Here is a 17,197-nt window from a genome sequence, read left to right on the forward strand (position 1 = left end):
TAAGGAACATTAAAAAAATGTAATTTTCCAGTTGCAAAAAGCTAGAAAACCTGACGTATAACACTTTGTCATTTTGTTGGGTTGAAATTAAGCTGCAGAAGCCTGATCCAAAGGACACAAAAAAATCTTCTGTTCCTAGTGTCCTAGTGTCATACAGCAAGGGACCTGACGTGACTTTAAAATAGCTTCTAGTGTGTTATGGAGGCCTGATCCAGAGGCCACAATAAATTATTCTGTTCTTAATGTCATACAGTAAGGACCTGACTTTAAAATAGTTTGCAGCATTTAGTATATTATAGAGGCCTGATCCATAGGCCACAAAAAAAGTCTTTTGTTCCTAGTGTCATACAGTAGGGAACCTGACTTTAAAATAGTTTGTCGCATCTAGTGTGTTATAAAGGCCTGATCCATAGGCCACAAAAAATTCTTCTGTTCTTCATCAGCAACTGGAGTAAGAGCTGGGATGATGATATACATCATGTATTATACTCCAGAGCTGCACTCACTATTCTGCTGGTGCAGTCACTGTGTACATACATTACATTACTGATCCTGTACTGATCCTGAGTTACATCCTGTATTATACTCCAGAGCTGCTGTGGCGCCCCTGAGGCTCAGTCGCCACAGAGGTTCTGCACCTTCTCCTAAGGTGTAGTGGCCCACCGCCTAGGTAAGTTGGGAACTCCTTTCCACACTCCAACACCTGCACCCACACACAGGATAGTTCAGCAATGGACCAGATTGCAGATCCATGCTTAGAGGATAGCAGAGCACCTTTCGTGGGTCCTTGATTCGTAACACGAGATGTCATGGGAGGTGGGTGGAGTTAGATATAAAAGAGGGGGAAAGTTTAGAATTACAGGTCAGTCTGACGGGAAGTCAGTCGAGAGAGAGGAGGCTAGGGGGTCAGTCAGTCAGGAGAGACTGAGGACGGATCCCTAGAAGGAAGGATGGAGGAAGGAGTGCTGCAGCTGCCTCAGTGACCTGAGCCAGCTGGCACGGGAAAGGAACAGGAGAAAGACGTAGAACTGCAACCTAAGCTTCCATAAGAGAGTGAAAGAACAGTGCAGAACAAAGGAGTAGGAGAACAGAGAGGAGTTGTGGGTTGGAAGAGGAACCCTGCCTATAGGTTCTCAGCGCAAGGCCGGGGCCCGGTCCCCGAGGTTATATGGACACTTATGGTTCTGCAGCAGACACCGGTGGAGTAGTTGGCTGTAAATGCAATACTCCCATCCAAGACTTGGGGCACAGCAGCATCTGTATAGAGAGCCGGGACTCAGGATAAAGGGAGTCCCCGAAGTAGGCTACAGCTGTCTGCCATACAAGGAAGAGTTGTTAGGAACATCTGACAGGAGGAACTTCAGAGTACCACGGTACTGGAGCTCTTCACACTAAAAGGCGCAATAGAAGAGTCGTTCAGGAAAAGTACATGTTTTCGGAGTGTTGGAGAGGAGAAGCCGGACTTGCCCGGGAGGTTGATTGAGTCTCTGCCCCGGAGGACACGGCACAGAGGCAGGCACCAGTGTGTACCACGAACTGTGAGTAAAGCTTTGGAACTACAAGCCCTGGTGTCTTCCATTCCTTTGTGCGCCAACACCATCAGCACTGCTACATCTGGGTACCAACATTCCTCACACCGCCTGCGCCTATTCACTGCCCTGGGGTTACAGCTTCACCTGTGGGGAGATACACCATCTTTGCTGCAACACACCATCAGTCCCAGAGGATCTGCACGCAGCGTTGGCTTAACATCTTGCTTGCCAAACACCACAGGTGGCGTCACAAACTATTCCATTACACCATTACATTTCCCCATCACTTGGGCGCCCAGGGCCATGGACCGGGTCACCGCTGCTGTGACACCTCATCCCCCTGACTCCGGCCCGGTACCGAGTACCCCACAGCCCTGGGACGGGGCGACCCAATTTTGGTGTCACGAACAGGATGACGAGACCCGATGCCATCAGGTTCTGTGCGCCTGAAAATTTGTGAGACTTTGAACTTTTGAAAATGTGCAGAAGACCTGATTTAATAGACTGTAAAATGGACATTAGAAATGGCCGCTGGCGGGGAGAAAAAGGGCGTGAAGAGATGGGAGGTCCTAGGAAAAGACCGCGAAGAGTATTGGGCCTTCCATGCCTGAATTGCTATGTGACAGCGACATGGCCCACCCCCCGAGGGGTTCGCATACTGGCTTGGTATGGAGGCGCTGGAAGGAGACGCCGCCCCCAGAAGGAGGGGCAAAAGAAGCCAGAGGCGAGAAAGGGCAGAGGAAGAACGCCAGAACGCCATTTTTGGAGAGTGAGGGAAGGAGGCCTGCGGAGCGCGGAGAAACGGATCTCACCGGCGCCAGAGAGAAAAAAGAAAACAGAGAGAGAGAAAGAAAGGAGAGCGAGAGAGAAAGAAAGAACAGAGAGAGAAAGAACAGAGAAAGAAAGAGGGGAAAGAAAGAACAGAGAGAGAAAGAAAGAAGTAAAGGAAAGAAAGAACAGAGAGAAAGAAAGAGAGGAATGAAAAAGAAAGAAAGAGGGGAAAGAAAGAACAGAGAGAGAGAGAAAGAAAAAAGGTTAGAGAGAGAACAGAGAGAGAAAGAAAATGAGGGAAGGACAGAACAGAGAATGAGAAAGAACAGAGAAAGAAAGAAACAGAGAGAAAGAAATAAATAAATATTCTATAAAGATACTATAGCAGCCCGGCTCCCATTGTAGTGCCCACCTGAGCCTCCCGATGCAGGACATATCATGATCCACTCACATGGCCGGCATCCCCGATTCCAAGGCGATCCTGCTGTCTGCGCTGTCGGAGGAGGACACGGTGATGGATCTGAAGCATTCCTAGTTCCGTTACAATCTCATGAAATTATCTAATTTCCGGTCAGCTTCCAGCACATCACTACCGGTGGATCGTCATGTGTGAGTTTTAAAATGCTCCTCGGGGCTCCGCCGTGTACTCCTGTGTCCGTGGGAAAAGCCCACTTTGTATGCTTTGTACACACTTGGCTCCGCTCCGATCATCCCATACACACATGGCTCCACTCCGTACACACACGGCTCCGGTTCGTACACCTCGTACACATGTGGCTCCGGTCCGTATACCTCGTACACGCGAGGCTCCTGTCCATACACCTCGTACACGCACGGCTCCTCTCCGTACACCTCGTACACGCGCGGCTCCGCTCCATACACCTCGTACACGCGGCTCCGTTCTGTACTCCTCATACACACACGGCTCCTCTCCATACACCCCGTACACACACGGCTCCGCACACCTTGTACACACGCGGCTCCGCTCCATACACCTCGTACACACTTGCGGCTCCGCTCCGTACACCTCGTACACACATGCGGCTCCACTCCATACACCTCGTACACATCCGGTTCCGCTCCATACACCTCGTACACACACAGCTCCGCTCCGTACACCTTGTACACACACGGCTCCTCTCCGTACACCTCGTACACACACAGCTCTGCTACATCTATCCTATAAACCCCTCCTGACCCCACACATACTTCCCTCATCCAGCACCATGACAACCAGCACAGCCGAGTCCTGCAGACACCAAGAGGCAGGGCTGTGCGCACAGGACCTGTGATGAGGTCACAGGAGGGGCGGAGTCGGGTCACATGATCAGGGGTCTGGACATTGGCTCCTGATCATGTGACCCCTGACTCCTCCCCTCCTGTGACCTCATCAAAGGTCATGTGTACAGAGAAGAGAGCAGGCAAGCGACGCTGTGAGTGGCTGCGTGGGGGGGAGGTCTCATGCTAGGACGAGAATGGAGTGCCAGTGGCCGCATCAGCTGGCAAGCGGCTAGCGGCCAGATGATTGGGTGCTGCCGCCCGCGGCCCACATGACAGCGGCCCAGCGGGAAAATGCCCGGTTGGGTATATTACCCATCCGGGCCTGATGGCATGGCTTAGCTATGATGAGGCGTTTCGCCAAAAATTAGCAGTACACAAGAACATATCCTGGGGAGTGAAAGATGTAGGGCTATGGCTGAATCTGATGCTCCCTCAAAAGCACTCATCATTTAAGCAACCTCCAACACCAATAGTGAAGAAAGGTATTTGCTTTGCCTTCAATGAAGGGTCATGTAAATGGTTCCAGAATTGCAGATTCAGGCACGAATGTTCGTTCTGTGCTGAGTCACATCAGGTGATCAAATGCTTTAAAAAGCAAGCTATGGTGTCTCGGCAGATTCCCAGCCGGGAGAATTTTCTTAAAAGCAACGAATCTGGTGATGTGGGAAAAAATTTCCCCATGGCTAAGCAAATACCCAGACATAACGAATAGAGATCTACTACTGAATGGTTTCTCTTCTGGGTTCTTTGTACCCCCATTCAAGGGTATTGGTTGCAATGTTGTGAAGAATTTACCTTCATTATATGAATCCCCAGACATTGCCAGATCGAAGATTATTAAAGAGTTGGAGCTAGGAAGATTTGCGGGCCCATTTGATAACCCACCGTTTTTGAATTTCCGTGTTTCGCCACTTGGGTTGGTGCCAAAAAAGGAGCCTGGGGCATACAGTCTTATTCACCATTTATCTTACCCTCATGGGTCGTCATTAAATGATGAGGTGAATAAGTCTGTTGCTTCTGTTCATTATACCTCTTTCGAATCAGAAGTTGATTTGATCGGGTTTTTTTGGGGAAAGGCGCACTCTTAGCAAAATCAGATATTCAATCTGCGTTCAAATTGCTTCCAGTGAATCTACAGGGCTTCAATTCTTTAGGTTTTTTCTTTGAGGAGAAATTTTATTTTGATAAATGTTTGCCTATGGGCTTTTCTCTCTCATGTTTTTATTTCGAAGCATTTTCATCTTTTTTGCAATGGGCGGTACAAGCTAAATGTGAAAAAGGGGGAGCTATTCATTATCTAGACGATTTTTTATTTGTAGGAGCTCATAATTCGGACATTTGTTTTAACCTTTTATCTACTTTTATTGCTACTTGTTCAGAATTTGGGATCCCAATCGCAGAAGAAAAAACGGTACAACCCACGCAGTCTCTAGAATTTTTAGGTATAATTTTGGATTCAGCTAACATGGAATGTAGGTTACCGGAAGAGAAAGTACTTAAATTAAGGAATTCGCTTCAAGGAATGCTTAGGAGAGAAAAGGTTACTTTGAGAGAACTTCAATCCATCTTAGGTTCGCTAAACTTTGCACTTAGGGTTATTCCAATGGGGAGGGTTTTCTCAAGGCGTTTGTATGACGCCACAAAGGGCCTAAAATCTCCGGGATCTCACGTCAGGGTAGGAATCGAATTGAAAGAGGATATCAAGGTTTGGGTTGAGTTTCTTTCTGACTTTAATGGAATTTCTTATTGTCAGACTCCCTTCATTGACTCCGATTCTATTCCATTAGAGTTTTATGCAGAAGAAACAGTGGGTATTGGAGTTAGATGTTCATCCTATTGGTCCAGACAGGATTGGCCTTTATCTTTGTCTTCCTTCATTTCAACAAGGAAGTTGATGGTTTTAGACCTTTTTGCAATATGGTTTTGCATTTCTCTTTGGGGGACATTTGTTAGAGAATAAAAGGATCTTATTACTATCCAATAAACAGAGTGTAGTTTTCTCAATTAACTCTTTGTCTTCCAAGAATACTTATGCTGCCAAGATCTTGAGATTAATTGTATTACAATGCTTGAAACACAATATATGGCTAAAATCTAAGTTTGACACTAATGCCATTTATTTAACGTGTCATTATATTTGTCACCGACAGTGGTCGCTATTCCGTCAGTCAGCTCAGGATACAGACAAAGAACCAACACCCTGCCCCCTGCATTTATGGGACATCATTCAGGAGTAACCCCTGTTTTTATTAGAAACTCGTTAGCTGACAAAACATGGGCTGGTTACTCAGCTGCATGGTTTGACTGGCTAGGTTTTGTTCTATATACAAATTTTCTTGTGTCAAAGCTTCTTCTAGATCTGCTATATTGTTTGCAGAATATTTAGTTACAAAAGGTCTTTCTCATTCAGCATTGTCTAAGTCTATTGCAGGGGTGTCCTTCTTTTTAAAACTAGCTGGCGGTGCCCCGCTTTTAAGTTTTTTCCCTCTGAGACAGTTTATGAAAGGCTTTAAGAGAAGTTCTTTCTCAAAGGACACGCGGAGGCCGATTTCTTTTAATATGCTTAGGGACCTTTGTAATACTTTAAGCGTAGTATGCAGTGATCTTTATGAGGCTGCGCTTTTTCGCTCAGCTTTTTGCATTGCGTTTTTTGCAGCTTTACGCGTTAGCGAACTGGTGTCTTTAAACAAGTCTAACCCTTCGGGTTTGTTAATCTCGGACATCTTATTTAGAGATCAGTCGTTGGTCATATTTGTTAGGAAATCTAAAACGGATCAACTTGGAAGGGGAGTTAGCATCAAGTTATGCCCAATTTCTGATACAATTATTTGTCCAGTCGCTAACTTAAAAAAATGGTTATCTGTAAGGCCTCTTCAAGGTGGTCCGTTATTTATCCACTAGATTATGGCCCGATGCTATCGCATCGGGAGGATGCGATAGCATCACGCCTCTTGCCATGTTAACCCTCAACACACACACTCCTCTCACCTTTCACCATCTCCACTCACTCTTTCACTCCACATACGACCCCTCCTCTCACTCTGTCTCTCATACTCACGCCGTCATCGCCGCTGCTCCACGATCCCCGACATCTTCCGCCAGCGCCATCCTGGATCCAGACGTTGTCCACGCCGGCGACATGTTCTTGCGGCGACGCCATCTTGAGTATCGTGAAATCCCGCGATACTCAAGATGGTGTCGCCGGAAGAACATGTCGCCGGCATGGATGACGTCGGGATCCAAAATGGCGTCCGCGAAATCTCGCGAGTTTTCGCGGACGCCATTTTGGATCCTGACGTCGTCCTCGCTGGCGACGTGTTCTTGCGGCGACGCCATCTTGAGTATCGCGGGATTTCGCCGATCCAAAATAGCGTCGTCGCAGGAACATGTCGCCGGCGTGGATGCTGTCGGGATCCAAAATGGCGTCAGCGAAATCTCGCGAGATTTCGCCGACGCCATTTTGGATCCCGACGTCCTCCATGCCGGCGACATGTTCTTGCGGCGATGCCATGTTGACTATCGCGGGATTTCGCCGATCCAAAATGGCGTCACCGCAAGAACATGTCGCCGGCGTGGAGAACGTCTGGATCCAGGATGGCGCCGGCGGAAGAAGATGTCGGGGATCGTGGATCAGCGGCGATGACGGAGTGAGTATGAGACTCGGAGTGAGAGAAAGGGTCATATGTGGAGTGAAAGAGTGAGTGGACGTGAGTGGAGATGGTGAAAGGTGAGAGGAGTGTGTGTGTTGAGGAGGAGTGGTGTGTTGAGGGTTAACATGGAAAGAGGTGTGCGGTGACGTCACCGATTACAACTGGAAGGAAGTTGTTACAACCGGAAGCTGCTTAGGGCATTTATTATTATAGATGGTAATGGGGAACCAGCAACGATTTTTCAGTTCAACTTCATTCTTAAAAAATGTCTTTTAGCTTTGGGTAAGAGCCACCTAAGAATCACTTCCCATTCATTTAGGATAGGAGCGGCAACTGAGGCCGCTAGGTCGGGCATGCACGATGAGAGAATTATGCAGTGGGGTAGGTGGGATTCTAGAAGGTTTAGGTTATATGTTCGCCCTGGTCTTTACAATTATTAACATTTAATTTCTTTTCAGATCCTCTATCTATTTGGATCATTGGTCACTCGTTTATATTTTGGGCGCAGAAGAGGGCTTCACAAAGATGTTACACAGAAAATTTATCATTTAATGCTTCAGAACTTAGAATTTTCTGGCACAGCATGAGAGGAATGAGATGGAGGAATCTAGTTAATGAGCTTTTAAATCTTTCATTCCATTTACCTGCCCCTGATCTCATTGTCATTCACCTCGGGGGTAATGATATCGGAAAAAAGAGAATATTGGACCTTTTAGCTGAGATGCGGAGTGATCTTTCTCAGTTGAAATTTAAATTTGTGGGCACATCGTTCATTTTTTCCGAGATCATCCCGAGATTAGTTTGGTCAGATCCTAAGCTATTTTTTATGGACAAGATTAGACGAAGGGTCAACAAAGGCATGGAACGATTTATGGGTCTAGTACAGGGATTTTCATTTAGACATTTTGACCTGGAAGGTTTCATACCAGGGCTATACAGAAATGACTTTGTTCACTTGTCTGAAATAGGATTAGACATTTTTATCCTTGACCTGCAATTCATGAAAGAACAGTGGCTTTGGTGTTTTGGGGGGGCCATGCTTGCTGGGTGGATCGGTCAATACAGTTATTTATTAAAATATGGTTGTGGATTTATTTATTTATTTGTTAATGCTGGTTACTCTGAATAAAGCACCATGGCCACTATTTTCCAAAAATAAATTTGTGTCTGTGTTTATTTACTTAGTATGAATGGGTTCTGTGTTCCCATGATTATTAAACTATATTTTTACTGTCCATAATCTATTCCTATCAACTTATCTACATTTTTTTTTACTCTGTACTGTATGACACTAACCCTTACATAATTCAGGAAAAATTTCTGTAGTAGATGTCGATTATTACAGTATATTTTTACTGTTCTTAGTCTAGTCCTATCAACTAATCTAAATTATTTCTTTTGATTCTTTTTTTATGCAAAAAAATCAAAACAACCAGAGGCTGATGTGCATCAGTGATCAGCACTCCACAGCTGTAGGATGCCTGCACGGATGTGGTGCAAAAAGGGATGAAAAAACAGACAGGGAAAATAAAGTACTTGCCAAAAGCGAGCACGGACGCTAATCAGTGATCTACATCTGATCAGCGGCTCGGGGGCTGTAGGATGCACACACAGAGTGGTGTAAAGAGGGGGGAGAATAAAAAATAGACAGGGACAAAAAAAGTTGTTGAAAACAGCGAGCACGAGTGTGGATCAGTGATTTGTGTTACTGATCAGTGCTGTGTAGCTGCAGGACGTACAAGAAAGAAAAAACTGTCAAGAATCGAGCGCTCAGTGGCAGAAGGGAGTGGGGGGAGATAGGAAAAAGGGGGAAAAGGGGAGCAAAGGGGGCTACGGGTGTATTAGGAATGATCAGGGATCAGGACCAGATCAGGCTTGAAAAATCTGTGGCACCACAAGGCCCAGAACGGTGCACAAAATGGCACAGTGTCTGCCCTATACACATGCGTAGCTATAATGAGGAAGTACAGGGCGCTCACTGTTGGATCAAATTGTGTCTGTACACTCTGATTGGTGAATTTGACATCATCGTCCAATCGCACCAGAGCTGGTCCTAGTGGTTGCTAGGCTCCAGCCTATGATCGGTGCTCTTAAGTGGCGTCGCCACTACCCGGACGATGACTCCAGGTGCCCTGTTGTGTTAATCAGCAGACACCGTAATGTGATAACCGCAAATGTGGTTGCAGTGCCACATGAAAGATATGATGTATCCATAAGTACAAGGTAGGTAAGCACCTATCGACCTGGACGTATGGTTATGTCAGTGGTCATAAATGGATTAAAATAAGCTATGGAGGCAGATTCTCAGGGAGATCTAAGTCTGTCCCATAGATCTTAACAACTTATTTACATAAAAGATGTAGATTCTCTTTAATAAGACATCGGATCACAGATATCAAGGTATGACTTTCTATGACCTGCATGCCGATATAGACGGAGCAGGAGGTTTGATCCCACTGACAGATTCCCTTTAATTTGTTGCCTTACGGCACCTCCATTTGGCACATATTTTAATTCAAAGCAATGATACTATGGTAACTCTAAATAACTCTGGCACACAATGGAACATTTTATAATTAACCACCGACATCCTCCCTTTAAACTGCCCAATATGTCATAAAAAAACCTCACAAAAAGCAAGAGCAGAATTTCCTTTTAGTTATCATTTCCCACAAAAAGTATGCAAATTGTCTCTTCATAGAGGACAAGGACTAGAACTCTGGGGCCACCTATTGGAAGTAGCAATCGTAAAAGTCAATATCGGCCCTTTAATGAGTCTTGTCACATGACTTAGGATAAAAGCCAAATCAGAATCTCAATTTGCAGACACTGTGTTTCGGAGACGCCTCTCAAACAGCCAAACCAGGTCTCACACTTTGCGCTGACAAGGGGCTGTTCTCCGAAATACAGTGTCTGCAAACTGAGATTACAGTTTGGCTTTTATCCTAAGTAATGTGACAAGGATCGTTAAAGGGTTGACATTGACTTTTATGATTGCTACTTCGCATAGGTGGCACTAGAGTTCTAGTCCTCTTCCTCTTTGAAGATACAATTTGTATATTTCCCAGAGGAGCATTGCTTTAAGTCTACTCAGCTCAGCATGCTTATCATGTCACTCTTCGCTAGGAGAAACGATACTTCTTGGATCCCACAAAAAGTAGTAAGAGTTAATAATCTACATGTAAAATTGTATGGCTCTTTGAAAGCAGAGATTATAAAAAAATGAAAAAGAGTCTTCACATATAGGCTAAAATAGATTGTGTCCTTAAACGGTTAATGTATATCTTTTATTCAGTGAGTTTAAAAAGAAGCTGAATCTTTGCATTAGGTAATACTGGGGTGAATGTTACTTATGTGGACAGTCACACGGGACAAGGGGGCATTTATGATGGTTGTAGTTGTGCATATTTAGATTGCAGTGTTGAGGAAGGCACCAGCAGCGTTTCTTTTCTGCATAGTGTTAAAAACACACAATTGTTCCCAGCATTATTATATACAGTGTTTACCTTTATTATACATTTATTATAGAAGCTGAGCTTAACATCGGTTTCTCTCCGCTAGAGCATATTTTCCTAATTGAAATTAGAATACAGAAAAAGGAATATAATGGTACAAAGCAGTGTCCTTAGTGGGTTAAATATTGGTAATCTCATTATCATCACAGACTGGATTAAAATAAAAATTACACCTCTATATACAGTAGATAACACGGGAACCACTCTTCACAATAAGCAATATCACAACTCACATCCTCCTAATGTACAATGACTGATAACATCTCTATTTAGAGTAGATAACACAGGATCCACCATTCACAATAGGTGATGTCACATCTCACCTCCTCCTCTTACTGTACAATGAATGATAATACCTCTATTTAATGTAAATAACACAGGATCCACCATTCACAATAGGTGATGTCACAGCTCACCTCTTCCTCCTTCTGTACAATGACCAATAACACTTCTATATACAGTAGATGACACAAGATCCACCATTTACAATAGGTGATGTTACAGCTCACCTCCCCCCTGTACAATGACTGATTATGTCTCTATATACAGTAGATAACACACGATCCTCCATTCATGATAAGTGAATCAGTGATTGTACAGAAAGAGTGGTAATAAATAGTTGTACATCCAATTGGAAAAGTGTTTCAAGTAGGGTACCACAAGGCTCTGTCCTGGCACCAGTGTTGTTAAATTTTTTTATAAATGATCTAGCTATGGGAACTGAAGGTGAACTGTTCAAATTTGCAGATGATGGGAAGCTAGGAGGGATAACTAATACTAGAGAAGGTAGATGATGGATTCAGATAGGTCTAGATTAGCTTGAACATTGGGCAGCGACTAATATAATGGTATTTAACAGGAAGAAATGTAAGATTCTACATCTGGGAAAGAAAAATGAAAATGACTTCTACAAAATGGGAGGAATAGAACCAAGCAACATCACGTGTGAAAAAGACTTGGGTATACTAAAAGATCACAGACTCCATATGAGTCAACAGTGTGATGGAGTAGCAAAAAAAAGCAAACACAGTTCTAGGATGTATTAAGAGAAGCATAGAGTCTAGATCACATAAAGTAATTATTCCCCTCTACTCCTCCTTGGTCAGGCCTCATCTAGAATTCTGTGTCCAGTTCTGGGCACCACATTTTAAAAAAGGCATTGAAAAACTGGAGCAAATTCAGAGAACAGCTACTGTGACGCGAGTCTCAACAGTAAATATATATACTACTTACTGTAAGTAAAGGGAGGTCAAACAATCCGAGGTCAGGTCCAGGAAATGGAGCAGTATGACAAAGGGAAGTCAGAGATGAAGTCCAATACACGAACTGAGGTCAGCAAAGCCAGAGAGACAAAATAGTTTACAGAGAGCAGGCACATGCAAAGTCAGGTCACAAGCAAAGGGTCTGAGTCTAGGAAGAGAATCAAGTCAAGCTGGGTCAGGCACAGAGTGCAGAGGGATCAATGTTCCACAGGCAACAGCAAGTGTATGATTGATACTGGGGGGAGGAACTAGCATGCTTAAGTAGAAGCCTGATTAGGGAAAATAAACACAGGTGATTGCAGCACAGGCTCAGCAAAAAGACAGAAACAAAGTGGAAATTGTGACAGTATCTTCTCTTCAAGAGGGGGCCACTGGACCCCCAGGTTTCCCAGGAAACCTCCGATGAAAGGACTGAACAACCGATCAGCCCTTAAAGAATAAGCTGGAACCCAGGATCTTTTCTCCCCTTTCAATATACCAGCTCGTGAAGGGAATTCCGGACCATTCGGGAAGCAATGACCCTTTGTACCTCATATTCCAAGAGTCCCTCAAAAGAAACCAGAGGAGGAGGGGGCGAAGAAGAGAGAACGGGGGAATAAATTCCTTCAACAACGACTTGTGGAACACATTAGAAATACGGAAAGACAGAGGAAGCTTTAACCGAAAGGCGACTGGATTGACCACCTCCAGAATTTCATAAGGACCAATGAATCTAGGACGCAACTTTAGCGAGAAACATGAGGATGAATGAACTCATGGAGATCAACATCCAACACTGCGGAGACACCATCACGTGTTTCTCAACGCAGTGATCTAGAGCACTGCCCCCATCCCTTATGGGAAATATGCAAAACATGCAAAACAGAAGCCGCGGAGACACCATCACATGGATACCATGTTTTGGCATAGGTGGTTTCCTTCATTGGAGACTGCCCTTCCCGTGGTTGTTCCTTCCCGGGGAAAGACCTGGCTGGTCATTGCTTGCGTTGAGAAACATGTGATGGTGTCTCCGCGGCTTCTGTTTTGCAACTTTAGAGAGGGCACCTTCAACTTAATATTCTTAGAAGAAATCCATACCTTACCTCCCACTTTGAAGGCGACCCCTGACAAGCGCCTCCTATCGGCCTTCCGCTTCTGCCGATGCTGAGCCACCCTGACGTTCTTTTTAACCTTCCTCCAAACATCCCCCAGCTCTTGAATGGTGACATCCACCCCAGGACACCCAGAACTTATCCTGGAAAACTCACCAAAATGAGGATGAAACCCGTAATTACAGAAAACCGGTGAGGACCCCGTGGACTGATTAACCCAACTGTTAAAGGCAAACTCAGCCAGCAGAAGGAATGATGACCAATTCTCCTGCTGATCGGCGACAAAACATCTTTAAATTTGCTCCAAAGACTGATTTGTCCTCTGTGTCTGACCGTTAGTCTTAGGGTGATAAGCAGAGGAAAAGGACAAATCAATTCCCAGTTTTCTACAGAAAGCCCTCCAAAATCTAGAGACGAATTGTACACCCCTATCAGATATAATATTTACAGGAATCCCATGCAATCGTACCACATGAATAATAAACGGTTTGGAGAAAGTTTCAGCATTGGGTAACCCAGATAATGGGACGAAGTGAGCTTGTTTGCTGAAGCGATCGACTACCACCCAAATAGCAGTCATCCCCCCAGACCATGGTACATCTGAAAAGAAATCCATGGACAAATGAGTCCATGGTCTTTCCGGAATTGGCGAAGGGCCAATTCCCCGGCCGGCCGGCCGGCAATGCTGTACTTTGGCGCGTGCAAAAGTTTCACAAGCAGACACAAAATCTCTAATATCCTTATGCATAGCGGACCACCAAAAGAGTCTAGCAACTGCCTTCTGGGTGGCAGTGACCCCAGGATGACCACTCAACGCAGAATCATGGAATTCATGCAAGAGGCGTAATCTGAGATACACAGGGACAAACAATTTGCATTCAGTGGTATTGGAAGAAGCCAAGGACTGAGCAGTACGGATCTCAGCTTTCAGTTCAGAGGAAACCATGGCCGTAGAAACATCCTTAGGAAGAATGGGGGAAGGAGGTTCTGGAGGAGACACAGAATCAAGACTACGAGACAGGGCATCCGCCTTCACGTTCTTAGACCCTGGTCTGAATGTAATAGAAAAATTGAATTGTGAAAAAAATAAAGACCATCAGGCCTGCCTAGGTGTCAACCACTTGGCAGATTCAATAAAAGCAAGATTTTTGTGATCCGTCACTACGGTGACTGGATGAACAGCTCCCTCCAAAAAATGCCTCCACTCTTCAAAGGCCAACTTGACCGCAAGCAACTCCCAATTACCCACATCATTGTTTCACTCAGCAGGAGAAAATTTTTTAGAGAAGGCACATGGTCGCAGTTTAGTTAAAATCTCAGGACCTTGAGACAATACAGCCCCCACCCCGACCTCAGAAGCATCTACCTCCACAATAAATGGCCTCTGGAGGTCTAGTTGCACAAGAACAGGAGCAGACAGAAAATATTTCTTCAAATTTTCAAAAGCCCCAACAGCTTCCGGCGACCAAACCTTCAGCACTGCCCCTTTACGAGCGAGGTCCGTAAGAGGCTTGACAATCTGAAAAAATCCTCTAATAAATTTTCTGTATTAATTTGCGATCCCTAAAAAGGGCTGCAAAGCCTTAAGGTCGCTGGGTTGGACCCAATCAATTATGGCCTGAACTTTCCCAGGATCCATCTTAAACACGGAGGCTGACACAATGAAACCCAAAAATTATATTTCTTGAACAGAAAAGGTACATTTTTCAATTTTAGCGAACATACAGTTATCCCTCAACTTCTGTAAAACCAAACGGACATGTTTATGATGTGAATCCAGGTCAGGTGAGAAAATCAGAATGTCATCCACATAAATCACAATAAATCTTCAAATATAATCAGAAAAAATATCATTCATAAAATTTTGAAAAACTGCAGGTGCATTTGTTAGACCAAAAGGCATTATGAGATTTTCAAAGAGACCTTTAGACGTAAAAAATGCTGTTCTCCACTCGTCACCCTCACAAATCCGTATAAGATTACATGCCCCTCTAAGATCCAGTTTGGAAAACCATTTGGCCCCGGAAAGTTGATTATATAGATTGGGAATAAGTGGAAGTGGATAAGTATTTTTAACCGTTATTTTGTTTAATTCTCAGAAATCGAGACAGGGACGAAGACCTCTATCTTTCTTTTTAACAAAAAAGAATCCGGCAGCTACCAGCGATGAGGAAGGGCGAATATGACCTTTTCATAAACTCTCGCTAATATACACTTTCATGGCTGGCCGCTCAGTGCCACACAAGTTATACAAGCGAGCCTTGGGTAATTTGGCATTAGGAATGAGATTAATAGCACAGCCATAGGGGCGGTGAGGAGGTAATATCTCAGACTCTTTTTCTGAAAAAACATCTCCAAAGTCTTTCAGCTATTCCGGAAGACCCTCCAGACTAACAGAATAAACATGCACAGGTTTAAGACATTTTTCAATACAATAAGAACCCCATTTGACAATATCTCTCCGATTCCAGTCAATAATCGGATTATGCATACGCAACCAAGGAATACCCAACACAATTCCCACAGGTAAATTGTCCACAACATAACAGGAGATAAATTCCGTATGAAGAGACCTCACCTTGAATGTGAACTCCACCGTATCTAACCGAACCAGATTTTTGAGCAACGGTGTTCTGTCAATGGCCACAATTTGAATAGGGCTTTTTAGCTTAACTGTCCCTAATCCTAACATCAGAACCAGTCCCGCATCTATGAAATTAGCAGCAGATCCATAGTCAATAAAGGCAAATGTGAACAGACACTGATCTTGAAAAAAAGTTCAGCATTCAACAACACCTTATTAGAGGAGTAAAAGGGTACCTGTAAGTCCGAGTGACCGCCTTGACAATTAGGCGTTTCCCAACAGCTTGTTTGCTGCAGGTCATGCCAAGCAATCCTTTAAGAAATGTCCAGCTTGGCCAAAGTAGAGACAAAGTCCAAGTTACCGACGGCATCTCCTCTCCTTAATCCTTGAGCTGGCAGCACCAATTCCATAGATTCCACCTAAGGTGCACAAACCAGGCCAATTGGACAATTGGAGCCTCTTTTTGCACCTTGCGTTTCACCCGCATCCTCCAATCCATTTGGATAGCCTGAGTCTTGGCCTCCACCAAACAACCAAGTGGAGCATGTAGAGCCAGAGCAGCCTTAAAAGACTCCAAAAGACCCCTGAGGAATTGGCATCTGGGAGCTGCGTCATTCCACAGGACCTCAGAAGACCACTGACGAAACTCAGTACAATAGCCTTCTGCTGTGCGGTTCCCCTGTATCAGGTTTATGATCCTTGTCTCTGCCACCTTGACCCTGTCAGTTTCGTCATAGATTTGCCCTAAAGCATCAAAAAAGGCGTCCACCGAAAGACGTTCAGGAGCAAGAGAGGGTAGGAAAAATGCCCAGGTCTGAGTATCCCCCGCAAAAATGACAGTATAATTCCCACTCGCTGTGACTGATTCCCTGATGACTGGGGGTGCAAAGTAAGCAATAATTTGCAACTCTCTTTAAAAATTCTGAACTCGTCCTTTTCTCCTGAAAATTTGTCAGGGAGTGCTATAACAGGTTCAGAGGGGCTGAATGAGACGTCAGATGGTGCAGAAGTCATAACAGCGGTTTGAGGAGAGGGATTCAGAGGGGCAGTAAGAGTACCAGAAATCTGGCCCTGTAACTGAGCATGAGAGGAAGCCAGTTTGTGTTGTTCCAAGGCCAAATCTTGGACTGAGTCAGATTCGCCACCTGATCACGCAAAGTATGTAACGTTTCCATAGGTGACAAACTGAAAAAATTTTAACGATCAATCGTAATATGACACGAGTCACAACAGTAAATATATATACTACTTACTGTAAGTAAAGGGAGGTCAAACAATCAAAGGTCAGGTCCAGGAAATGGCGCAGTACGACAAAGGGAAGTCAGAGATGAAGTCCAATACATGAGCCGAGGTCAGGAAAGCCAGAGAGACAAAACAGCTTACAGGGAGCAGGCACAAGCAAAGTCAGGTCACAAGCAAAGGGTCTGAGTCCAGGAAGAGAATCAAGTCAAGCTGGGTCAGGCACAGAGTGCAGAGGGATCAATGTTCCACAGGCAACAGCAGGTGTACGA

General features: G+C 44.6%; 1 protein-coding gene across 5 annotated transcripts in view; it reads right to left on the reverse strand.

The window, feature by feature from the left end:
- The window catches only part of LOC141051811 (uncharacterized), a 646,796-nt gene that overhangs the window by 93,055 nt on the left and 536,544 nt on the right, over window positions 1–17,197 (reverse strand). For 2 of the 5 annotated variants that reach the window (XM_073548845.1, XM_073548844.1), the window contains one exon: window positions 10,381–10,684. The exons of the other annotated variants lie outside the window; for them this stretch is intronic. In XM_073548845.1, coding sequence (XP_073404946.1) covers window positions 10,581–10,684 — 104 coding nt within the window. In that variant the 3' untranslated portion in view covers window positions 10,381–10,580. Of the gene's footprint in view, window positions 1–10,380; window positions 10,685–17,197 lie in introns of those variants that run through there. 5 annotated transcript variants of the gene reach the window in all.

Source organism: Dendrobates tinctorius, unplaced genomic scaffold, assembly GCF_039654945.1.
Source record: "Dendrobates tinctorius isolate UK_male_01 unplaced genomic scaffold, ASM3965494v1 ptg000158l, whole genome shotgun sequence".
Taxonomy (NCBI): Eukaryota; Metazoa; Chordata; class Amphibia; order Anura; family Dendrobatidae; genus Dendrobates; species Dendrobates tinctorius.